The 24339-nt window shown below is 40.8% G+C and overlaps 3 protein-coding genes and 1 long non-coding RNA gene across 7 annotated transcripts; 2 read left to right on the top strand and 2 right to left on the bottom strand.

Annotated features, from left to right (window-relative positions):
- Positions 1-1234: 1234 nt before the first annotated feature.
- On the bottom strand, positions 1235-9463 carry tmem39b (transmembrane protein 39B). 2 transcript variants are annotated; one of them, XM_072676756.1, is made up of 9 exons: positions 9282-9463; positions 7473-7662; positions 6845-7067; positions 5996-6079; positions 5551-5705; positions 4540-4888; positions 2788-2975; positions 2047-2167; positions 1235-1610 (listed from the first exon to the last, which is right to left on the bottom strand). In XM_072676756.1, exons 2-9 carry the CDS (start codon positions 7598-7600, stop codon positions 1380-1382), a joined length of 1479 nt encoding a protein of 492 aa, XP_072532857.1. In that variant the 5' UTR covers positions 7601-7662; positions 9282-9463; the 3' UTR covers positions 1235-1379. The 2 variants fall into 2 exon arrangements, with proteins under 2 accessions (XP_072532857.1, XP_072532858.1); XM_072676757.1 differs by having other exon boundaries at positions 6845-7064.
- Positions 9464-10558: 1095 nt separating this feature from the next.
- Positions 10559-14627, top strand: LOC140554380 (uncharacterized). 2 transcript variants are annotated; one of them, XR_011979606.1, is made up of 3 exons: positions 10559-10907; positions 11398-11472; positions 12201-14627. It is a non-coding gene; the product is annotated as an uncharacterized lncRNA (long non-coding RNA). The 2 variants fall into 2 exon arrangements; XR_011979605.1 differs by having other exon boundaries at positions 10560-10749.
- Positions 14628-17027: 2400 nt separating this feature from the next.
- On the bottom strand, positions 17028-19567 carry oip5 (opa interacting protein 5). The gene is made up of 5 exons (XM_072676755.1): positions 19281-19567; positions 18748-18814; positions 18533-18655; positions 18346-18427; positions 17028-17309 (listed from the first exon to the last, which is right to left on the bottom strand). Exons 1-5 carry the CDS (start codon positions 19504-19506, stop codon positions 17160-17162), a joined length of 648 nt encoding a protein of 215 aa, XP_072532856.1. The 5' UTR covers positions 19507-19567; the 3' UTR covers positions 17028-17159.
- Positions 19568-19807: 240 nt separating this feature from the next.
- Positions 19808-24331, top strand: nusap1 (nucleolar and spindle associated protein 1). Of its 2 annotated transcripts, none has more exons than XM_072676752.1 (12): positions 19808-19955; positions 20520-20579; positions 20700-20846; positions 21177-21327; positions 21407-21490; positions 22098-22210; positions 22377-22427; positions 22522-22685; positions 23045-23208; positions 23426-23539; positions 23717-23822; positions 23997-24331. In XM_072676752.1, exons 1-12 carry the CDS (start codon positions 19875-19877, stop codon positions 24082-24084), a joined length of 1323 nt encoding a protein of 440 aa, XP_072532853.1. In that variant the 5' UTR covers positions 19808-19874; the 3' UTR covers positions 24085-24331. The 2 variants fall into 2 exon arrangements, with proteins under 2 accessions (XP_072532853.1, XP_072532852.1); XM_072676751.1 differs by having other exon boundaries at positions 22519-22685.
- The last annotated feature ends 8 nt before the right edge of the window (positions 24332-24339 follow it).

The raw sequence follows: 24339 nt of genomic DNA, 5'->3' as shown, positions 1-24339 counted from the left end.
AAATGTTCATAAAACCAAATAAAAACAAGCCTCCAGCTGCATTACTGTATTAATGCGTTACTTAATTATAAATGTAAGCATTAAATACTCCTGTCCAAATAGACCAATTTATCAAGCTAGCCCACATAGTTACTGTAAATAGTATTGTTATTGCTCTTTTAATTCTTATTTATATTGTGTATATAGTGTAAATTATTTATCCAAATTTTTGTAACTGAGTGTCTTGCTATCCCTTTCTGCTGTTACACTGGGAATTTCCCCACTGCGGGACTAATAAAGGACTATCTTATCTTATCTTATCTTATCTTAGCTTGATAAATGTAAATCTGAATACTGTATGTATGAGCACAAACAGATAACCCCAAAAAGGTTCCACTTACCTTAGAGCCAGTGTAAGCCTGTGAACAGCTGGCTCAGACAGTGAGTTTTCCCTTCAGTTGACAGCGGAAATAGCACTTGCGGAGGTCTGTGACTGGCTGAGAAACGTGTTGATTACCATTTCTGCAGACAGTTGTTAGGCAAAGATGGAGGTTTTGGACACTCGATAGTTAATATAGCCTATATTTCTACATTTTATTTGCCTCCATTCTTTGAGGTCCTTTAGCATTTTCGCATAATTTTGCTTATAGATCAAATTTCATCTCAACTCGGGCCGATTCTCAACCTGCGTTCTTGTCCGTAGTTGTGTTCCAGTGGACTACAGTGGAAATGTCTTCAGTTGCAGCCGAAGTACTGCTCCAATCAGAACTTCACATCTAGGATGCACCAGGCTTTGACTTGGGTGGACTTGGCACAGCCAAATATCCAAGAAATCATTGCACACCACGCTGCTGTTCCAATTACAGAATTGCTGTATAGCATCCTCCCGTCTTCAGGGGTTTGTACTTTTGAGTCCAACTTGTCAAGTCTGTCCTACCATGTACAGCAGTCCAAACTTGGAGTACTTTGTACTGAGACTGCCTTTGGGAGAATAAAGAGATTTAGGACCCTCGCATTTGACATTTGCATCTCTGCCCCAGCTGCCTTTGCAGTGTCCCGCAGTAAAGTACAAGTGCGCAATCTATAGGTAAAAATCGCACGCCTGCACTTTGCCAGCCAGCATGAAGAGGTCTATACTGCACATCTGCAGCACATTTAGAAGAAATCCGCATCATAACGTAGTGAATCGCACCAATTTTGTCTGATACTGACACTTGGACATTGCATAAATTAAAAATCCGAATCCAGACCTGTGAACAATACAAAAATATTTCTTTTTTATTTTATGGCAGATCAGAACATGGAACAGAGTGACCAAAAAATGCAGTTATAGAAAAAATAAAAAGCTCTCATGCATGCTTTTTGCTCTTCTGCGATGCTCATCTGACAAGAACACCTCTCTAACTGACCTTGTGGTCTGAGGACACTGAATATGAGTAGGCCTTTCCCAGCACTATTCTGTCTCTGAGCAGTTTAAAGAAGGCGTAGTAGTTACTGAAGAGTATGAGGGCTAGTGATATTGTCTGGTACCATTTTTCTGAACACATGAGAGAATATAGCTGGTAGAAGATCATCGCTCCTTCCAGGATGATGAGGATGTTCAATATTCGAAGTGGTTTGTTGAAGAAAAACTGCAAGGGAGAAAGAGGAAGGTGGACGGTCATTAAGGAAGAACAACGACCATGCATACATCAACACAGCCTTACATATATTAAAGTGTGTGTGTGTGTGTGAGTGTGTAGTGCCACTGCCACACAGCCACTACACGCCTTATACTGTACATTTCACTCAGCCTGACAAAAAAAACGTAATACTGTTATGGCTGAATTCAGTTTATTTGCGACATCAGCTCTAAACACTATTAACACATTTCCTCCATCTACTGGATACATCTGGAAGTACAATAACAAACCTGCTTCAAATTATGAAAGCTAAATGGCATTGTCTTTAAGACTGGCATTGAGAGCTTCTATTTGGCTACTTTTAGAAAATCCCAATGAGTATTTGCATTGACACTAGTGTTTTACATGCCCTAGTGTCTCTAAAGGAAGAAATTCAAATACTTACATAGAAGCGATAATGTGAGACGTCTGAGGGCACTGCTACGTTATAATGGCCCATGGCCTTATAGACATTTTTATTGTGTTTTACCAGTACTCCCTGTGGCCACATGTATTCTTCTGTCCATCTGAAAACAAGGAGAATAGATAGGTTAGTACAGAAAACAGCAGCCAGTGTAAAAACATCTCAGATTCTTAGACTATCTTACAGAAACTGAGTAACATTAATATTTAATATAAATTTGGAATGTTTTTTTTTTTTTTTTTTTAACCATTTCCCTCCAACTTTTATTATTTTTAGTTACTGCTCATTTTTTTTTCCTAAATCATATTTTTGCCATTTTTACAGTTACGTAAATGTAGGTAAGTAATTTTACTCTTAAATTGAGCTAATATGTGTATTTTATTTATGTTTTTTTATTATTTTTCAATCCAACTTTCACATATCAGCTCGGCAACACTGTAAATGAGCATCACCCTCAATGTATTTACAATATATGATGGGTTGATTGACTGTTGCACATACCAGTGTCAGTAATTAGCTTAATGTTAATTTAATTTCCAGTGGCAATTTTGATCTATTTGATGTCTCATGTTGTGTATACATACATCCTTTCATTTTCAACTCAAAATTCTAAATTACGAGCCCATGCTAATTTCTGATTCCTCTGTGCACTCAAACATTACTCCAATAAGCCCACTGCCAAACCCTGAGATCAGGGCTGATCTACCCAACCGTGAGACGTACAGGTGCTGGACAACGTTGGAGCAGAGCGAGGGGTCCACCTTCTGCCAGCAGCCCAGGTGAGCAGCTGCTTTGTGGAGCAGGTCGCAGTAGCGCGGGGGTAAGAGGTGCCGCATCAGGATGACTGACGTGCTGACAGACACAAGGATGAAGAGCTCGCACGACCAGCGCTTATCCACATACTGAGTGCTCTGCAAAACACAACAGGGACCAATCAGTAAGACTCTAATCTGATAACTTGGGAGTATGACAGTAAAGGATGGGAAATCATATAATTTGGGGCACCTGAAAAATTTTGATTCTGCATGCATACAAATTGTATGTGCGTACATTAAAAACTGAAAGGATCAAACTAACAAACTTGGATAACCCGGATACACACTTAGAGAGATATCTCTGCATATTTTCCTTACAGAGTTCTTAAAGTACAGTTGTCTTTCTTTTTATTTATTTCAAATTTTTTAGAGAAAAAAAAAAAGTTTTCTACCCAATTTGGAAGACCAATTCCCGAATCCTTGATCACAAATCGTTTAAAAACCCACACAAAAGGTTAAAATGGACCTTATAATGAATCTACAACCCCAATCCTTAAAATGTTGGGATGCTGTGTAAAATAAAAATCAATTTAAAAAGAGTATGCAATCATATATACCCATTTTTTATTTCACAAAAGAACAGAGAATACATCTCAGATGTAAAAAAGTGAGAGAACCCATTTAGAACTTGAGGGTAGCAAAGCATTTCAAAGAAGTTGGGATAGGGGCAACAAAAGTCTGGAAAAGTAAGTTCTAATAATAAATAAATAAAAAAACAGCTGGAGAAGCAATTTTCAACTAACTGACATGACTGGGTATAAAACCGCATTGTTTATTAGAGCCAAAGATGGGCAAAAGGTTCACCAATCTGTCTAAAAAAAAAAAAAAATTATAATCGTGGAAAATGTTCCTCAAAATTGTGAAGACTGAAAAAATTGTGCATATTCCACCATCTAAAGTATGTAATATCATCAAAAGATTCAGAGAATCTGGAGAAATCACTGTGTACAAGGGATGAGGCCGGGGACAGTCAATAATGGATGATCGTGATCTTTGGGCCCTGAGGCATCTGAGGATTCTGGACTGGAAATCACTGCATGGGCTCAGGAACACTTCCAGAAATCAGTGTCTGTGAACACAGTTCCCCATGCAATCCACAAATACAAGTTAAAGCTGTATCATTCGAAGAAGACGCCACACGTTCCAGAAGCTCTGGGGGAAAAAATGAACCACAGACTCCATGTCCTGCGGATTCAAGAACTTGTTCTCAGCGCACAGTTCAAAAGCCTGCATCTCTGATGGTATGAGGTTGCATTAGTTCCTATGGCGTGGGCAGCTTACACATCTGGAAACGTGCCATCAATGCTGAATAGTATACAGAGGCTGCAGAACAACATAAGCCCCATCCAGACAAGGTCTCCTTCAGGAAAGGCCTTGAAAATTTTAGCAAGACAATGCTAAACCACCTACTGCATCCATCACAACAGCGTGGCTTCGCAGAAGAAGAATCCGGGTGCTGGCCTGGCCCGCCTGCAGTCCAGACCACTCACCAGTAGAAAACATCTACAAACACTCTGACAAAGAAGACCCAGGACTGTTGAGCAGCTAGAATCTTACAAGAATGGGACAACATTGCTCTCCCAGAACTCCAGGAATTGGTCTCCTCACTTCCCAGACATTTACAGAATGACGTGACTTAAGTCTAGTTCTGTCCACTCACCTTGACGAACCAGACAGGCACAAAGGCCACGTAGTAAGCGCTGAGCATGGAGCTGACAAGAACCTCCTTCATCCTCCAGTTGAAGTCCATCTTCAGGTACTCCACCTCCTTGCGGATGAGGTCAGGGGAGAGGCAGCACGCGTGGGTGGGCATGGGCTGGGCGCTGTACAGCTGGCTTGTGTGCTGCTTCCACGTCTCTTTCAGCACAGACAGGTAGTCCCGCCCTGGGCGCCCCAGAGAGCCAGCGCTGCCACCTACCTCTTTGGAGGCAATAGTGGCGATAGGGGACAGGGGTCCTGCCCGGCGCAGGTCCCAGTTGGGCCTGAAGAAGGGGATGTACATTCCAAACCTGTTGAGTGAAACATAGAAAAGTAGTTTAATGCTTAAAGTATACAAATACATGATGCATTTTTACAAATGACATGATTCTACTCATTTTCTATGCACAAGAACCATTAAATACAGTAAATGAGATATCCTCAGACAAGATCTCTTATATCTCTCATTTTTTTATTATTATATAGTTAATATATTATATTAAACTGGTTACACCCATAATTTGTACATTTTTTACACCCAAAATTTGTACAGGAACTGTCCTCCACTGTAGCCCTGTTGGATTTGAACGGTCAGTTTTACCTTAAGTTTAGTAACGAAAGTGATCAAAAACAAGATCCATGACTTTAATCCAGTATGAATCTGCAGTGTGTGTAGTTTTACAGTGTGAAAGTAAGTTATCCATTGATTTTAATCCAGTATGAATTTAATGAATCTAAAAAGTACTAACTGTGCAGTGATTTCAACTTAATATGCTACAGTGTGTACTTTTTACTGGATGAAAGTAATAAATGTGCTGTGCTTTTAATCCTGTATGTCTCGGTATGAATCTGCAGTGTGTGATTTGAATCCAGTATGAATCTGAAACTAAACAAAGGCACAGATAATAATATATATTTAAAAAGCCCAGGCACATGTAATTTGTGTATCGGGCACTGCGGGTGGTGTACTCACGGGTAGCAGAGGAAGAGAAGGCTAAGGAGCGAGTAGGTTCTGAACAGGTAAATAAGGGAACGGCATAAACTCCAGCCGGTGAGGGTCAGCACCGCAAACCGAGCGGTCACCAGGAAGAGTGAGTGAGGGAAGGACAATTTCCCGCTCTGAGATGCCTAGAGATGACAGACAGAAAACTTTCAAAACTTTCTAAAATCAAACAGTATAATTGTCTTTCTGTTGTTTAAAACGGTAAATTAACATTAATGTGTTGCACCAAGACCAGTATGCCATCACCGGCCATAAACATTTCCCAGTAATGAACATGATGTTTATTCAAAATGAAAAGATCTGTCATGGCTTGCTGAGACCTCAGTGAGTTGGGATTCAAATGAAGAAATGATTCATAAAATATCAACAATACAATAGCAATACAACACATGTAATGCCTGGGGCTCATTACTACCTCTTTCACTATTGCTGTTATCAGCCGGCGGGCCAGCACGATGACTGTGAACACCAGCATGTTGTAGTCAATCAAGTGAAAGTTCTGGGAAGGCAACACAGATTTTAAGTTTACAAGGCATCTTAACATACTACAAAACACACTGTTCAATAAAAAGTCTATTATTGATATTACAAACCAGTCAACTGCAACAAATATAGGCTTAAATACTAGACTTGGACACATTATGTAGCAATTTGAGCTCAAAACAGCAGTTTCAGAATCAGGTTACTGCTCCACTGACTGTGATGGGGAGACTGATTCTCACTGTACTCAAATCAGCTCTCAGGATCGGCCAATTAGAGAAATATCGCCTAATCGCCAACCCAATATTTTGGCTCAAAGTGGGCTGACACCGACACACAGTCAATCGACTTCTCCATCTCTACTTCTTTCACTTCAGGTGCCAGTTCTGCATCTCTTGGCTTGTCAATAAATATTCATGTACAGCTGTCCATGAGGGGGCGTTCAAAGTGTGATTTGCATTTACTGCAGTGGTGTAAAAGTAACTTATACTCTCCAACTGTAGGAGAAACCCAGGAGCAAAAATACCAAGTCTGCTTTAAACAAAATAGATTAGGAGACAGCTTTGCTTTACATGTTTGGTCTTGATCAGCCTGCTTTATCCAAATCAATCTCGACTACAAGGCGCACTGCACTTCATTAACATACTCAGAAAATATTACTATAGTGAATATTTTTGTATCTGATGTGCAGCTGCAACTAAAATAAAACCTGTTGTCGTAATGTTGTGTTTTTCTGGGCGATAAATGGATAAATGTGAGTGATCTCCCCTGCCCCCCCACTCACCAATGATGTGTGGGAGGGAGGATGTGAGGGTGGGTACCACCACACCGTCTTGTAGATGTTGACATAGTGCACGAACAGTGCTATGAGGTGGCAGAAGAAGAGGTGCAGCTCGAACAAGACATTTCTGTCCACAGACAGCTCTGGGATCTTGCAGTGCTTCAGTGGAACCACCGTCTGCGGGGCAAGAGGAGGGCTGGTCATTCCAGTTCCTGAACCATTCCTGCTGACCAAACAGAGAAGTCGAGTAAATACCTCAAATGAATTCCATCAGCCAAGACATGTTTGGTAAAGCTTGCTGCTTTAGTTTTGCACTGAAGCCACAAGGCTAAAATAGTGAACAAGCATTAGAAGCTTATGTACAACAGTAGTGTTGTGCAAAATGCATGTACACACATGCCTCTCGAGATGTCCTGTAATCTCTAATAGACTTGCTTATGCAGTTTCTGACACCGCATGACTCACTGTTATGTATAAACAGGGCCTAAAAAGCATAACAAAGCTACAAACAGTACCAGGGGCCAGTCTTCAATCCTGAAATGACTCATAAGTCCATCCTCTGGGTTTTTAATCTATCTGACTGACTTGTAAATACACACACCCTCAATAGACAGACAGACACCCGTCTTACCTCGTTCGTGACCTCACGCTAGTCACAGGTGAGCTGGTGGAGTGGTTGCCATTGACGGATCCCATCTCACCGCCCAGTGGAGAGCGACAGTACGTCGTTTTGTTCGCTCCCCTTCGTCCTCCAGCCATCCCAGAAGCTTCCTGGTCTCCTCTCGCCTCCTGTTACCCCTGTCTATTTTTGCCTTGGGGACCTGTATTGAGACGAAGCACAGCACCAGAGGGTAATTGTTGATTAAATCCATGCAGTGAAAACACACACACACATTGGACAGTGACCACATGTGCTCAGAGCGGCAGGCAGCCATTGCAGCAGCACTTGGAGAGCAGAGAAGTTTGACGGCCAACAGTGGCAACAACAGTGGCAACTTGTCGAGCTTGTGTATCGAACCCACAACCCTGGCGGTTCTCTAACCACTAAGCCACCACTGCCCCTCCCCTTTTTTATTTTTTTACAGCAGAAGCTCTAGATCTCATCAGAACAGATAAAGCAGGTGAACATAAATCCAGTAAAAAGGAGAAACAAGAGCTTCTCATTCTAAAGAAAGTAGTGAGATCTTGTCGGTGAGCTAGTCTGAAGAACAGAGCTCGGTTCCTCCAGGGTTCTCCTGGACGCCCCCCAGTCCAGCCAGCACAGCGTGGAGGATGTGTTCAATCAACTCCATCAGCAGCAGCAGCAGCAGCAGAGGCTGCAGCTCACCTGATTCACCATCATTACGCCCTGATTTACCACCAAACCAGGTGTTGATCTGAGGAGAACTCTAAATAACACTAGACTCCATGAGAGAGGAGAACCTTGGTGATGGAAAACCACCACGGTTTCTGTAGGAATGTTATTAGTGTTTATTCCAATATCAGTGTTTTATTGACGAGATCAGCACTTGCTGCCCATAAAAGGACCTGTGTAGCTGCCTAAACCTTTTGCACACGGCAGTATGTTAAACCAGCCACAGCTTCTAGAAAGCTAAAGTGAGCTTACCTGTGGCCGGGGTGTGGATGCGATGCATTGCTCCTTAGCTAGTGTGAGGAAGTGTACATACTATACATACTAATTAGACAAGGACCTGTAGCTGTAGCTGTAGCACTACACACAACTGCAACAACATGCCTTACCTTAATGTGAGATCTAGTCAAAATAGAGGCATCCATCACCTATTTGAATAAACAGCATCAACCAACTATTTATATATTTCACCTGGTGCTTTGCATTTATGCTGATGGGTTATCCTTTCTGAAGCAGAGAGTGTGCAAGTTAACAATAACCCCCAACATTGCATTACTACTACTACTATTAGCTATTAGCTATTAGCTGTTGTTGTTGTTGTTGTTGTTGTTATTACTGCCCCCTTTGCATGCACATCACATCACAGCTGTGCTAGCTGGTTCTTCCACACACTGGACTACAACTAACTAAAGTACTTGACAGGTAAAGTATGCCATTTTAGACATCACATCATCTTTCCACGCTGTCTGTTTCCATATAAGGCTGCTTATTAAACTCAGCAGCGCGCAAAGGGGCTGTTATGGTTAACTAGCCTGCCTAGCCAGCTAGGCTATGCTATGCTATGCTATGCTAGCTAGCTAACTAACTAACAAGCCAGCGCACTCTTCCGAGTGTCTGGGCTGGTTCAAAGCTGCCCCAGAGGCTATTAAGGATCTTATATGGTCCAAATGAACACAAGAATAACGGTAATGTCCATTAAACAGAGCTGGCTGGATTCTGGCCCCCGCAAACCTGCCGCAAACTCCGCACGACTGAGGCCTAGCGTCAACTTTAAAGCGACCCAGCTGAAACCAGCACTGGCTTACTCACCAGCCCTCCGACGGAGGAGAATCAGCCCCGAAAGTCCCGCTGAGGAACACTATACTGTGTTAAGGGGCTTCAGTGACGGGCTAATCCGAGCCCAGCGTGTAGGAGCTGCATTTTCCCTTCATTCTGATGCTGGAGATGCTGCTAAACACGGACACGCGCAGCGCGTACACGAGGAAGGCGGGACCAGCGCGTGCATACAGCAGGGGTTGGGTCCGTGTGTGTGTGTGTATATGTGTGTATATGTATGTGTGTGTGTGTGTGTGTGTGTGTGTGCGCGCATCCCTGTTTGGAAAGTGTCTGAGCCTAAAATAATTAATTAAATTAATTAATAAGGGAACTATATAAATCTATATAAATCTCTAAATACATATGTTCTGCCTTAAGACTTGCCCACCCAACTGTTTAGAGAGATATTAGGCTGACAAATTGCACATTTGACACACAATAATAATAATAATATTAATAATAATAATAATAATAATAATAATAATAATGCAACACAACCTAACTTGGATCATGTAAACTTTTTTTGTTACCAATAATGAATTTCTATAAATTGATGGTATAGACTAAATATATTAAATAATAGAACATATTTATTTATTTATTTATTTATTTATTTATTTATTCAATGACTTATTTATATATTATTTAAATTAAAAGAAACGCAGAGCTAAGGTGGTTTTCCTTTGCATAAGTGGTTGCTGTGGTATACCAGGTATTTGCTACGAGGTTGCTAGGACAGTGGTGTCAATTAGTAATGGCAAGGCAGTCGATATGATATTCCAGGTGGTTGCTAGGGTGTTGCCATGTGGTTGCTGTGTAGTGTATTTATAATAGTGTTGAATGTGGGATTCATGTGGGATTAAAAATGTGTCGTCATCTGCCAGCCAAGGTACGATAATAATAATAATAATAATAATAATAATAATAATAATAATAATAATAATTTAAAATAATAATTAATTTAAATAGCTAAGCAACGCACAGCTAAATGCAATATAATACAATAAATACATAATAAGTAAATTCCAAAAAAAAAAAAAAACTCCGTCAGCGGGTTTTATCCGAATTAAAACTGTGTCCCTATTTACCACTAAGTGCACTACCTAGGGCGTGTACCTCATATTCCAGATAATACGTCGTACACTAGGTAGGCAGTAGGCGGGTAGGGCGTACTGGACAGTTTGCTGCTTAACCAAGTCTCCTGCTTCGCAGGGCGGGTTCTAGGCGTTGATTGGCCGGTCGTGTGGCCAATCAGCTCGTTGGACGTTCACTGTCATTCCGGATGGAGAGTTTCGTATAGGGGTGAAATGGCGTAGTTGTGCAGAGCGGGCCGGGTCCGGCCGAACTACGGGGCCGAAAATCGGACCCCCACGGCCCGCAGGAACACGCCATGGCACGGGGATACACATCAGACATGTCGTTATATCACACCACTGGACGGGAGAAGGACGGCGGGTCCACGGTACGGGGTTTTTGTCTGAGGGGGGTGTCCCACACTGCATGCTCTTTGTTTACCAGTGAAGCGAACCGAGGCTCTGCACAGCCCAGCACCTCTCATCACCTAATAACCGCAGGGCTCCTTCTGTATTCACTGCACTGAACTGCACCACTTCATAAACAGTAAGCATGTATAGGTCTGTAATGCAGCATAAAATTTTATTAGGCCAGTATATATATATATATATAAAAAACAAGCTCTGGCAGGGTGATATTTTAGTTACATTAAGACTGAATATTAGTTCTTGTCCTTTTTATCAAAATGCATTATATAACAGATATATTTTTATTATAAAAATAAATTGATAGTATTTATACAATGTTTAAGGAAACATAAAAATAAACACTATAAAATACATTCAGAACAAAGAGAACAAAAAGTATATTATTATAATAATTATTATTATTATTATTATTATTGCCAAATTACTGCATTGCTAGAGCCGTAGCTTTTTTTCTGCCAGTCTCAGCTCCTCTCTGTGCTGACAGTTCTGCTAGATTAATGACCGCTGTAACTAGCCTAAACGCTGCCACTTCTAAACATTGTCCGTCACTAGCCTGTCCTCAGAGAACGGCCTGCTTGCATTATCGACTAACTGTTCTGTCTCTGCAGGCTTGTGTTCCCTGCTGTGTTCAAGAAACTGTTTCAACATGTTTTGCCGTAAGACAACAAAGGAACCATTACCCGGTGAGTCCCAATGATTGGAGGATTTGAATCTGCAAGGAAATCATCTAACTGTGCTGGACTCTGGCCCGCCAGGCCTGGAGGACAGCACTAGACGCATGGTGCTTCCTACTGTTTTTAATTATGGTTTAATCCATTCCCACTCACCTGCAGGTGGAAACATAGCTTTCCATGAAAATCTTAAAGTAAGCGCCTCTGTTGTCTTCTGATAAGCAGACAAAGTGGGGGGAATAAATGATCCTCCTCAAATTGATAGCAAATTGCCCAATTCACTCATTAGTACGCTCGCCCCAATCACATGTAACACTTCATGGGGGCAAGCCATCTACCCACCCAAAGCAAGGCCAGTTGTTCTCTCTCTCAGGTTCCGGCTGCTGATGGCAGGCAGTATGACCTGGAATTCGAACCAGCGATCCTCGGATCATTGTGGCAGTGCATTAATTCGCTGGACCGCTCAGTGTCACCTGCCATAGCGACCTAACTACAGTGCTATGCTACAGCAAATTCCTACAGTATTCCCGTAGTTGAGACTACAGGCGCTCATAGTTGCCACCCTTGTGGATAACACAGAAAATAACTTCTGCCAGAAAATAAAAGCTTAGTTGAGGAGCCTGTTGATGTGGTGGTGTTTACAGTGCTGTGGCTAAAAGTGATCTTCTATGTTCTTATATGTGGCATGATGTGCAGATTACATGCGAGTCATTCTAAAGCTTGCTCTGTTCTGGCTCCAGATTTGCTTAACTTCCTCCCTGGATTCGTACAACAACCGACCTCCTCAGCTGAGAAGTCATGGAGGCCGGCATCGGCAGTGAAGTGTGGAGGCACCGCCTGGGTCAAGTTCCTGTCTGTTCTGCTTCTGACTTCTTGGCGAAGCCCACAGAATCAACGGCAAATCATTTCTCAACTGTAATGTAAAGTCTTGGCCCCACTGTACTTACAGAACTTACTTTACCATAGTTTCATACTATATTTTGGAAGGAATGTTCAAATTTTACTTCACTTAAATTTCTTAAAACTGCGATTTGTTTCGTGTAGCATGACGTCCGTTTCGCTTACCCTGGACATTTAATTAGTCTGTTCTGTGCTTTATGTTCACATTCAGTTTTGCAATTTGTGCACACACAGGTCAAAGCAAGCTACAATGATCCCAGACTACAGAATACACACAGCATACAACCTTTTCTTGAGGATTTAGAAATTAGCGTAAAAAACTCATATATACAAAGTTGAAAATTGATAGAAAAATTGCTTTGTTTTTGCCCAAAACCTGTAGAAAATCATATTTCAACCGTCTAAACTATTAACTGAATGAATTATTGAGAAACAGCAAAGTTATTCAGTTCAGTCAGAGGTGTTGCTGATGTTGCTAACAGCGTGTCTGTATGCTAATTGTTAGTTAGCTACTACACAGTCAGTGATGATGGTACATTTTAACATATATTTTAACAGTTATTTAGTTTAAAAATGGAAGTTTTAATAAAAGATATGTAACTAAATGGCAAATATCCAGCAAATGTTAACTTTGGACCCTGAACTACATCATTATTGTTGCTACTACTTCACCGTCAGTCTGTTACCAGTCTGTTAAAGATGAAATCGATTTGCAGGCTTAACTTGAATTTCATGAATTTCATGAATTTCAAGCGAAGCAATAGTTTTTCCTTTGCATTTTTATATAAACAGTTTACAGTGTAGCTTCTAGCGATCGTTATCCATGTTAGCTAGCATGTTTGGCTTAGAGCTTCCTTTAGCTTTCCTTTTGGCCCAAGCTTGTTCCTGTATTTTCAGAGTAGAGGTAAAAGTAAATGCTTTATAGAGTTGCACAAGAAGAAAACCTTTCATGGTCAATGCCAATAGCTTAGCTTTAGATGCACAAAGTATCTTGTTTTAGTGTCAGAGTTATTTAGTTGTTGGATAAGATGTTGGAAAATCCTAGAAAAGGAAGGCTGTACACTAGTAAAGCTCTTTATTTGCTAATGATGTGTTTTCACTTTGTGTAGACAGGCTAGTGTCTAAGGTTGTGCCTGAATTGGCCTAGTTTTAGTAATAGTAAAATCGTAAAAGCTTTGAGATTGAACAGTTTTATAGGAATAAGTGCATCTCATGGATGCCTGACAACCCAGTAGCAATCTACTCTGATATTTTACAACATTAGTCGTACTTGGAGAATGGAAAAATCCTGTAAGGCTCTAGCTAAGGGTGCCCACCCTTGCTAATGTTCCCCTTAGACTGTTACCTAGGTTCTTATTCAAAGCTGCGTGCTGGGAGATGTTTACCTGGACCTGTTTTGCTCCATCTGAAATTTATTGTAGCACAAAAACCAGCAAGCTTTCTGACTGGGTGACTTTGTGCAGCCCAGTTTCAAACCTACCCCTGGGTCAGGCGTCCAGGGACATGGGATATGTGCAATATGCGTGGCGTGCCCTCTTCCCTTTCTCTTTATTTATTTATTTATTTATTGTCCTGTTTTAAGATAAATGTGTATATTGTACAAACGAGTGACGAGTTGTTCGTGAAAAAAACAACAAAATCACCAATGTCTTCCATTAAATGATGTATAGATTCATCCGCTTACTTTGCCGTAGCGGGATTTGTCGTGCCAACGTTATATGTGGCCATGCATGACTGGACGTAATGCTTGCAGAGTAAAGTAGATGTAGTTTAAAAAAAGAAAAGAAACAAAAACACAGCATATAATCTAATGATTTAGCAAAATAGTTAAGGGTTAGTTGCCGCTAGTGGATGAAGCATCCTTTCATTGAGTAGCCTTGAGGCTAAGGAGCTTTGGATAGCTGGATAGTAGTGGAAACCCAAGAGAGGCCTAGATTTGTTAGCAGAAGGTTCATTGTTTGTCACGTTTTTTTGAGTAGCTTCCCCTATCAGCATTATCAAGGTCTAGCATTTGGTTTTACTAGCGTGAAAATAGCGACGCCAAATTGCATGCTATTGTAAATGTTCGTAGTTTTGCTAGTTTGTGTTAACGTAAGGTTTTTTTTGTGTGTTTGTGTGTGTCTAAATGCTGATCAGCATCTCCCACCTAAATCTCTGCCGTAGTTTCTGGTCAAAATCGGCGAGAACTCGAAAGGGAAGAAGGTCAGACTCGATGTTCTGTAAAATACGTAGGTGCTTCATGATTGCATCAGCGACATGCTGTGAATTGGGGAGGGAGGGAGGGAGGGAATACCTAAGTAATTCTGAAAATCAATGGAAAAGGAGGTCAATAGAGAATTCGCTACTAATTCGCTTAGTAATCTAACATAGTTTGCGAACTAGCTTAAGGTAGCACAAGCTTTAGCCTAGGCTTAGTGAACACACAGTAATGTTACAAAAAAAAAATCAAACATATGCCCTAACAATCAAAATATTGTAATGTAGATAAATACCTCAATGACTGGAATGCAAACTATATTTTTAGAGTACACTTACATATATGCAAGCCATACTATACATCTGTACATTAGTTACTTAGAAGCAATAATCTTATTATATGCATGAAATAATATAGTGCCAGAATGGTGTTTTGTGGAATGGAAAACTTGTAGCATACTTGTAGCCGTCCGTGGTGAGTGTTGAGGCCTATTACGTGGCGCATACCAACTCTTGACATCCATTGGTAGAACATACAGTTCAGTTATCTCACTAGGCCAGTCGTTAGCAGCCAACTCCTTTCATCGGTCATTAAAACCAAAAACATTTGTGAATGTAGTGCTGAAATTTGCCATTTTCGGCAGTAGGGCAGAGGCCCTTCGCGTGGAGAACGTATTGGCGATGTTTATCTATATGCACCGCATATTTTTATGTAGGTACAGCAGCAGAAACCGAAACCGTGACCGTGACCATAACGCACAGTAATTGAATATGCAGCCAGTTGTAACTGAAAGCAATAGGAGCGACTCCTTCGCTTCACTCAAACCGTTCAATTCTGGATGGATCCTGTTTATAAACACCAGTGGTTATTTCAGATTCCACAACCAATGACTTTAAATGGGCATCATTGTGCAATGGCTGACTGTAAACCTAGTATTAATTGGTGTTTTTATATCGGAATGCAGGAAAATATAGTTGCTGCATGGTAGAAGTGGGTAAGAAATGTGTTGTGTTGCATGCAATAATTAAACTTTGCTTGGGGGATAGAAGCATAAAGCAGAAAAATTGAGCTAAAACTTCTTTTTTGGTCCCAAAGGTTTAATAAATTCAGTTTATTATTTATTACTTAGAGGGAACCTGATAACTGTATCAAATTTAACATGACCTTGTTCAATTTGGTCTTATTTAATTTTTTATGTCCAATGTGAACAAAATGATTTAAATGGTTTGATTTCTGATATAAGACAAAATGCAGTTTTTTTCATTCTACATTAGGTATGCTACATTACGATAGGTGCAGACTATCTTAAGGGCGTGAATACGGACTGTAATCGGACAGTGTAAATTGAATGATATCTGTGAAATGCCATCGAGCGGTTTTGACATTTTCGACTGGGCCCAGCGGTTAAGGTCAAGTCATTCCTGTTGAATTATATGAGTTTATGACCCTGCTGTAACCTGCATTGTTTGCCATTGGATGGGAATCCTGTATGTTGGGTTAAATCTATGCACTACAGATGCGCTGAGCATGCTAAGATGAACCTCTTCTTGATTTTGTACAATTGAAAACAAAAAATATATATAGTCTGCATCAGAAATTTTAGCAATAAAAACAGCATGGTGCCAATCCTACATTTGCCTCTTTTTTGTTGTTTATAGGTTTGGGGAATTATAATAACGACATGAATATTATTAAGTTGGTCAGAGTGGGGTTGAGTGTAAAATGATTCCAGTTTCATTGGAGGGAAACTTACTGACCAATGCAACCAGGTGTCGTTCACCATATGTACACCACAAATAAAGCCATTTTATTTACTGCCCAAACCCACCAGTGAACCTATACATATCTTCTGGGTTTTATATGCAATTACAAAAATGGGAAAATAGTGGCAACCTTAAAAAAAATCACAATTTACACTATTTTCCTTTTATGGCCTGCATGCATTTCTCCACCTTTTTAAAAATATGTACTTTGTGCTGACCACTTCTGATCAGATCACCCAAGATGCTAAAGTTAATGCCAAGTGTGAACAGGGCCTGACATGCACTTGATCCACGTGTTAAAGTAGCGTAAACACTTCTGTCTCTCCTAGACTCCCTCAACATCCAAAACTCCTCCCAGTACAACCAAAACACCAGAAATCTGAGCGACTGTGTGTTCCGGATTTTAATCTGACTAACAGAGACATGTAAGCAAGTGTAAACGCATGTGGCTAAAATCAGGATACAATCCAGATACAAGTTACATGAAGTGACCAGGTGTAAACAGTGAACACATCTAATTTAGGTTTTCTCTAACTGTAAATTCCCTATCATTCTTTTCTCTTCCTATGAACCGCTATAAAGCTACTGCTTCTGAAAAAGGGAGACGCTGAAACAATATAAACACTTTATTTTTGTTTGTTAGTTTTCATATATAAAGTCTTTTCCTAACAACAAAACTGAAACAAACATTTACACTCGTCCTCTAGACTGACATCTAAACACAGATGACGATCCTGTATTAGTCATTTCCATAGAAAATAGAACATATTAGAACAGAAAACCCTGACCAAACATCAAATTCCACAAACAGAAGAGCAACTTTACAATTTCAGCACCAACTACTCGCTGCCACTGGTCAGCATTGTAGTAGAGTGAGGAAGACTGGCACTGGCATCAGGCCGGGCGCTCTCTCTGGGAATGCTTGCTTCTTCCAGTACTTCCTTCAACATTTCAACTTGCTTCAGCTGAGCTTCCATATCCTGTTTCAGCTGGGCGGACCATCCGAATGGAAAAGAGAAAAAGGTATTTATTATATACAAATATAACTTGTATATTACTGTATTCCCCCTTTTTGTCCATATACATGTCCAATATAAATGTTCTCCCAATTTGGCACCCATTCAAAGCTCCCCCTAGCACTAGCAATGCTTCAGACACCAAGAAGGTAAGGATTTAACACATCTCCTCTGATAAACGCCTAGCCAGCCACTGCCTCTTTTTGAAACTGCTGCCGATGCAACATAGCCGGGCAGCAGACATGCTCAGAGAAACGCGGTGGGTCCCCGGCTCCACCACACCAGCTAAAGACGCCTGTGCCGACCAACATCGCTTTAAGAGTGATGAGGGTACTCAAGGCAGCATGGCTCAAGGTTCGAACTTGTGACCCTGGGCCATAGTGGCATGTGCTCCACTGTCTTGAAGGAATGTTAACTGATAATAAACTTCAACTTTCTTAAATGGACACTCGTGTAATTAAAGGACCAATATCCTGCATTTGTCTTGTATTTTAGAGCCACTCATCATCGCTGTAATGCAAAAAGGTCTAATTTTTCACAATTTGACATCATGTGAATTTGCCAGTTGTTCTTTACATTGCATAAAAAAGTATGATGAACGGACCAATAGAAATGCTCCAAAATGAATGACTTCCATTGAAAGTTAAGATTTTTTCTCGTCCTGTAAAGTTGACATTTTGGAGAGACACTGTTGTGGTCCATGTTGCTGTACATACCAAATGCCCCCCCAAAAAGTTTTATTTATCCAAAAAGGCCATTTCTTTCTCACTGGCTGCCTTGTATTGCTTATCTGCCATACACTAATATTTAAGTGTGTTGTTTTTTGACATCATTAAAACCAAGACCCAGATTTTGCAGCTTAGTTTCCCTTTACAGACAGTGTTGTTTTAAAGAATTGCTTACATACATTCTAAAAAGTGATAGAAATTGGGGTGCTCCATGATATTCTCCCTACAACTGCCCTCAATAGTGCACATAGATACATTTCTGACATTCAAGCTATGCTTACCTCAATGATGCTTCTTCTCAGAGGTCTGGTTTCAAAGCTGACTTTGGTAGCTTTCACCACTGTGGAATCTCTTAACATGTAACTGAAGGGAATAAAGGAAATAAACATCAGAAATATGAAAATGTATTTTTTTTGCAGAATTCATACATTAGAGTTTATTTTTTTTCCTTTTCCATTTTAATCTCACCAGTTTAACACTTCTTTCCGCAAGAGAAAGAGGTTCCTCAAGCAGGACCAATGTGGTGGGGTGGAGTGAAGGACAACACCCACACTACGGTGACAACCGGTGCATTCAAGGATCTTGTAAGTGCTGGGAAACAAGTATGGAAGAGTAGATTTTTACTTCAAATTTAGAACATAAGAAAATAAGAAAACTGCCACATTAAGGGACGGTTTACTTACCAAAAAGCCAGAGGACCATCTAGGCACACCTCGAACTTCCCTCTCACTCTCACATCCTTAGTGATCTCTGTGTAGGACAGCATTAGTTGTTTAAAAGATGTAATAGTTATTACATACCAACACATGTTGATATAATAACAGATGAACATTATTACATAACTAGTTTCAGGACATTTTTTGTGATGTAACAGCTCATTTACATATGACATATATTCCATAGTTTAGCCCTGCCCATTCACAGCCAGGTCAAAAGGATCTGGACTGCTTTTTAAAGGCACAATACAGGACATTCAATTATATGGGATAAAGAGATGCTGCTAAAAAGGCCTTAACCCTCATGGTGTGCCATAGCATAGCTGACCCTAGAGGTCCTTCAACTGGGCCTGGAAAACACTCAATTAGGCAGTTTTCAGCTGCCCTGAGCATTACATACTTACATACACATCTCACAAACCACCAGCAGATATTGATATTACTTAATTAATTAATTTTTCACGAATGAACATTTTACCTGACACAATCCACAAACTTACTGAGGCAAATGATGGATTTGATATGCTTAGCCTCCCCACAAACACCCAGAGAGTCAGCTATGACCGTGCTGCACTTGGCGCAGTGCAAAACACTGCACTTCTCATAGTCCATGCTGTGCTCTCTTGGCTGCTCCACAGCTCTCAGCTGGTCCACCACTAAGCTACTTTGGGTGCTATCGCACTCATAGCTGTCAGCTAAACGACAACTAGGCTTTCTGTGAGACATTTTCTGCACTAGCGAGACACCAAACGCGCTAACAGGCACCCAAAACACGGCGTCCACCTCCTTCACCCCTCACACGCAGCGTCCACCTCCTTCACCCCTCACACGCAGCGTGCTTGTGTTTTTTTAGGCGCCGCCCAATTTCGCCATACGCGCCAATCAGCACAAAGGACTCGGTGTCGTCACCAGCGCTCCTAGCCAATCAAACGTCTAGGAGGCGATTTTTGAAACGTGGTTTTCAACGGACGCAGGCGCGCGCCCTCGCTCAGTCGCCGACCAAAACAAACGCGGTTAATTTCGACTCGCTCAAATTTACTGTTTTCGACCCCGTTTGCCTGTTTTTTTAAGCTCCAGGGCGCCAGGCTTTGGTCATGAAGATGGATTTAGACTCTCTTAAGTATGGAGACTTGCAGCAGCTTGCCAAATCCGTTGGTTTGAAAGCCAACATGAAGGTAAGACGGATAACTGGGATCGTTAGTCTTATTTCTGGTCCACCTTAAATGCTGCACGGTGCAGACTGGGGCATGGCCGGGCTCCTTAATGTGACTGTGCGACTTTTAAGGTGGTATGGAACATTTGTCAGCCTCGCTGAGATCTATGTAGGGTGCTGGCTGGCTAACGTTTGTGATGAACATTTTATAACTTTTTTTTTTATTATTATTATTTTAAATATTTTTTGGAGAGTTTAGTTTATGTAAAAATAGGATGGATGTCTTTTAATATATTTTTTAAATCATGCACACAGCTTTAGCTATATTTATTATTTAGGTTTAAAAATTATTATTATTATTATTATTATTATTATTTTAATGCAGAAACCTTTGTGGATTTAGCACATCATTGTGGCGTCCCACAGGTTTCTATTTTGGGGTCTATGAAGCTGCTATTTATTATGACAGTAATGCCCTTGCGCTTGACAAAGTATGGGCTTACTTACAAGGTCTAAAGGGTTTAAAGAGAATCTCATTCATTTGCAGCCGAGTGGAATCTAACCTTAACCTTTGTTTTGCTTTTAGGCTGAGAAGTTGCTGAAGGCCTTAAAGCAGCACTTTGAGCAACAGGAGAGCTCAGAGAACGTGAGTCTAATCTCCTAATCAGCCGCTGTACACCTTTTTGCATCCTTTTGAGTTTGTCTTAGTTATGAAACATTAGAATTGTGTTCCTTAGCATCATAGCAAATGCATTGCATCCTTCAGGGAAATGATGTTGGTGCACAGGCAGTGGACAAGGTCGTGTCTTCAAATGTGACCAATCGCCGTGGGAAGGGTCAGAGCGCAAAGAGGAAGCATTCTGACCAGGGCAGTGCAGATGGTGAGCCCAAAGTGGAAGAGAGCCCAGCCCAGGTAAGATTGTTGTGATTGTTGTGTGTATAAATATAACGCATATAACAATCATGTTATATATGATGGGTACTGGATACCGCGCAAAGTACAACAAAAATTAAAATCATAAGACTTGTGGTAGGGATTCACTAATGGCGAAATCTGATGCTTTTCATATTCGTGTGCTTGTTAAATAATAAAAAACATTATTAACCTTTTGATAGTAAGGCTATTGCTGTTTAATTAGCAGTGTATCCTGGATATGTGCTCATTATTTACAAAAAGCAATATCGTAGTATGTTTATATATGCTGGTAAGTACCGCCCAGCACTAAGTGTTCGCAATTTTCAGGACGATGCCAAGCCTAATGACTCCGAGGAAGGCAGAAGGAGTTCGAAAAGGAGAAAGGTGTCCTCAGGAAAGAGCACAGAGACTCCAAAAAACCAAGCAGAGGCTAAACCGGAATTTGTTAATGACCCTGACACTCAGCAGACTGCTCAAGGTATACATTTGGCAACACGTTCAGTCCCAACATGGTCAAATAACTACAGGGACTTCAGTTTTTGTGTTTTGCATTACAGGCGTGGGTAAGAAAACTGCTGGTAGAATTCCTCGTCATGAGGGTCTCTTGAAGAAGAAGGCACCTCTGAGACCAACCACTCCCAGTAAGGTTTTATTTTAATCTGTTTATAAGAGTTGGGCAAAATGATTACATCATTGTTCTGGTACTTCGTCGCAATATGCTTCCCTGAGTCTATCCTGAATAACATTAGTGTTTGAGGAGAATGGAACAACTGCATGTTTTGGTACAGAGATCAAAATGGGCCTGATTAGTTGGGTTCCTGCAGGGCAGTATGCCATATCTCCCACTCTTACTTTATTCTACCAGGTTAACAAAAGAAGTGCGTTATCTGGGAGTTTTCGCCGATATTCTGTGGAGTAAGTCAGGGTTTCATTATGTGAAAAACGGTCATTTACGTGTTTGAATGTAATGTGTTTGAGGTTTCAGAATATGTGGGCACTGACACACATCGATTCCATTATACATTAGTAAATCGCGATTCTACTTCCAAATGTTTAAGACGACGAATTGATTGAATGTAACAGAGTGATTTGTAGGCTATTCAAGCATGTGTACGTCCTCTGAAGTGGATGTAAATGCAAAAAGTGCAAAGAACAGCAAGGTCAGGTCCTGCGTTTTAACATGCTACGTCGGATTACGCCTATTTTAGTCACCGTGCTTCACATAATGTGTGTTTGTGTTTTCTTTAGACTTCAAGAAACTCCATGAGGCCCACTTCAATAAGATGGAGTCTATTGATTCTTACGTGCAGAGGAAGAACAAGCAGATGGAAACCCTCAGAAGCTCTGTTAAGGAACTTAAGGTGAATTAGCTATATTTAAGTGGGTGCTCTCAGGCACTGCTCTTTTCTCTAATATCTTTTAAATTGTTCAGGCTGTTGAGAATAAGAAGTGGATTGAAATGTGCCGAATGATGTTTACTGTTTCCCTTTGCAGTTTATTACAGCATTCAACATCTTGTCATTTCAGGCTCAGTCCGAGAACACGACAAAGAAATCAGGTGATGCAAAGACTAGGGCTGTAAGTAAACCATGGTTTTGCTTTAGTTTCCTCTTCATAAAACCAGTCTTGCTCTGTGAAATAGCATTGGACTTAAAGATACGTTTATCAGCAGAAACCGCCAGCCAGCCGAGCCTCGCTGTTCAGTCCAGGCCTGCAGGAGAGGAAACCTGCTGCAGAGAAACGCAGGTTCACCCCAATTCTTGCCAACAGGTCTGCGGCAAAAGACAGTACCACCTTCAAACCAAGTGTCTTTTCAGTCAACAAGATCAATGTCAGGTAAGATGAAGCCGGTAGTTAGACATCATGGATTTCATGCAACCGATTATATAAACAATACTGTTTAAAGGTTCTAGGCACCCAGTCACAGTATTTAAAGCATTTCTCTCTGCAGAGAGTTTTTACTGTATTAAAGAAAGTAGTTGTGATCTTGTGAGCTAGTTCAAAGAGCATCCAGATTTCTCCTGGATGCCCCCAGCCAACATGTGCATGTGTTCGATTCTATCACCAGCTCACCTGGTTACTATAATTAAGCACTAATTCACCAAACCAGGTGTTGAAGGTTAAACTCTAAATAATACTACTGTCTGTATAAGACTTACTTGTTCATAAATTGATGCCCTTTTTAAATGGTTTAGGTTCTCTGAAGCAACACAGGACAATGAGCACAAGCGTTCTTTGGTGAAGACTCCAGCTCGGATGTCCCCCATGATTCCTCTAACCCCCACTCCTGGCAGGAAGTCTGAAGGCCGCACCAAAACAGAGACTAACAAGACCACCACTTCCATGAATAAAACCGCAGGTAAGAACATGCTTAGCTGTCTGCTAAAAGTAAAGGCTTTTAATATGGACAGATATGACCACTTACGAAGACCGAAATAGCCACATTAATAACATTAATCCAAAACACAGTAGACGTCATTAATAAAGTGTGGTGCTGCATGTTTGTGTTTAACTATTAATAATTCACATTTATTTGGGAAATGCAATAAAATTCCAATTTTATGTTTTACCGTTAGGAGTGACTCCCTTTGTCTTCAATGGTGCATCGTCCACTCCATCGACCAACAAGAAAAACCCATTTGATTTGAAAGCCAGTCTCTCTCGGCCCCTCACCTATAAGCCTCACACGGGTGGGTGGTCTCAGATTTGTACATTATTTGCTACGCTACTGTATATAACCAGACACAGAGAATCATTTGTTGTTGTTGCTAATTGCTTTAATGAGGCATTAGTATCCCAGATTTAGATTTACCTCTGGATTTATTGGACACATCTAATGCCACTGCCCCCCCATTTAATCCCCACAGGGAAGCTGAAGCCTTTTGGCGCAATGCAAGAAAACGCAGCCCTGAACAAGTCTGTGACGATTCCTTCTCACCAGAAAAATTACAAACAACACCAGGTACAGACAAGGTGAGTGAGTCCGTGCCAGTATCTTCTCTGAAAGTGTAACTGGATCCAGCTAGGTAATAATTGCTTATCTGTATGACACAGAGGACAAACTGTGTTTCAGTGATTTCCAATTAGATGCATTCATCCAAGAATTGAATAGGAGTCATTTTTGCTCTCCTTTCTTTTCCACCGCAGGGAGGAACGACGCGTCAAGCACACAGAGGGCAGGAAGCAGAAGAAAGAGACCATGCTTGGTGCCAGGCGTGGTCTGGTTATGGCTTAATACTTTAGGGTTTGTCTACTTTAGCGTTAAACTTCTTAACGTGCGTCTGTCCTTTGTCTGTGTTTGAAAGCTAGTTTTTTGGTTACGCTGTGCTTTCTAAATGGGGAAAAAAATGTTTTATACATAGTCTTTTTTTTTTTGTATATATGTAATTCTTTATGGATGAAGATTGATGTCAGGAGAAAAAGCATGGTCATGTTTAAAATCTGCTTTTATTTACTATTAAACAAGTCTGAATGGTTTTGTACATTGTTG

This window comes from Salminus brasiliensis, chromosome 4 (assembly GCF_030463535.1).
Source record: "Salminus brasiliensis chromosome 4, fSalBra1.hap2, whole genome shotgun sequence".
Lineage (NCBI taxonomy): Eukaryota > Metazoa > Chordata > Actinopteri > Characiformes > Bryconidae > Salminus > Salminus brasiliensis.
Note: the sequence above shows the minus strand (reverse complement) of the source record. Positions and strands in the feature narration are given on the sequence as shown.

Excerpts from the sequence above, each read along its gene's own strand:
- tmem39b (XM_072676756.1), bottom strand. The coding sequence starts at position 7,600 with ATGGCTGGAGGACGAAGGGGAGCGAACAAAACGACGTACTGTCGCTCT. Across the intron at positions 4,889-5,550 it reads CTTCTCTTCCTCTGCTACCC|GTTTGGAATGTACATCCCCT; the intron begins GTGAGTACACCA and ends TTCACTCAACAG. Across the intron at positions 2,168-2,787 it reads TCCAACGTTGTCCAGCACCT|ATGGACAGAAGAATACATGT; the intron begins GTACGTCTCACG and ends CCTTGTTTTCAG.
- oip5 (XM_072676755.1), bottom strand. The coding sequence starts at position 19,506 with ATGTCTCACAGAAAGCCTAGTTGTCGTTTAGCTGACAGCTATGAGTGC. Across the intron at positions 18,815-19,280 it reads CAAATCCATCATTTGCCTCA|AGATCACTAAGGATGTGAGA; the intron begins GTAAGTTTGTGG and ends TGTCCTACACAG. Across the intron at positions 18,656-18,747 it reads GATGGTCCTCTGGCTTTTTG|CACTTACAAGATCCTTGAAT; the intron begins GTAAGTAAACCG and ends CTTGTTTCCCAG.
- nusap1 (XM_072676751.1), top strand. The coding sequence starts at position 19,875 with ATGAAGATGGATTTAGACTCTCTTAAGTATGGAGACTTGCAGCAGCTT. Across the intron at positions 20,847-21,176 it reads TGGAAGAGAGCCCAGCCCAG|GACGATGCCAAGCCTAATGA; the intron begins GTAAGATTGTTG and ends CGCAATTTTCAG. Across the intron at positions 23,540-23,716 it reads CACCTATAAGCCTCACACGG|GGAAGCTGAAGCCTTTTGGC; the intron begins GTGGGTGGTCTC and ends TAATCCCCACAG.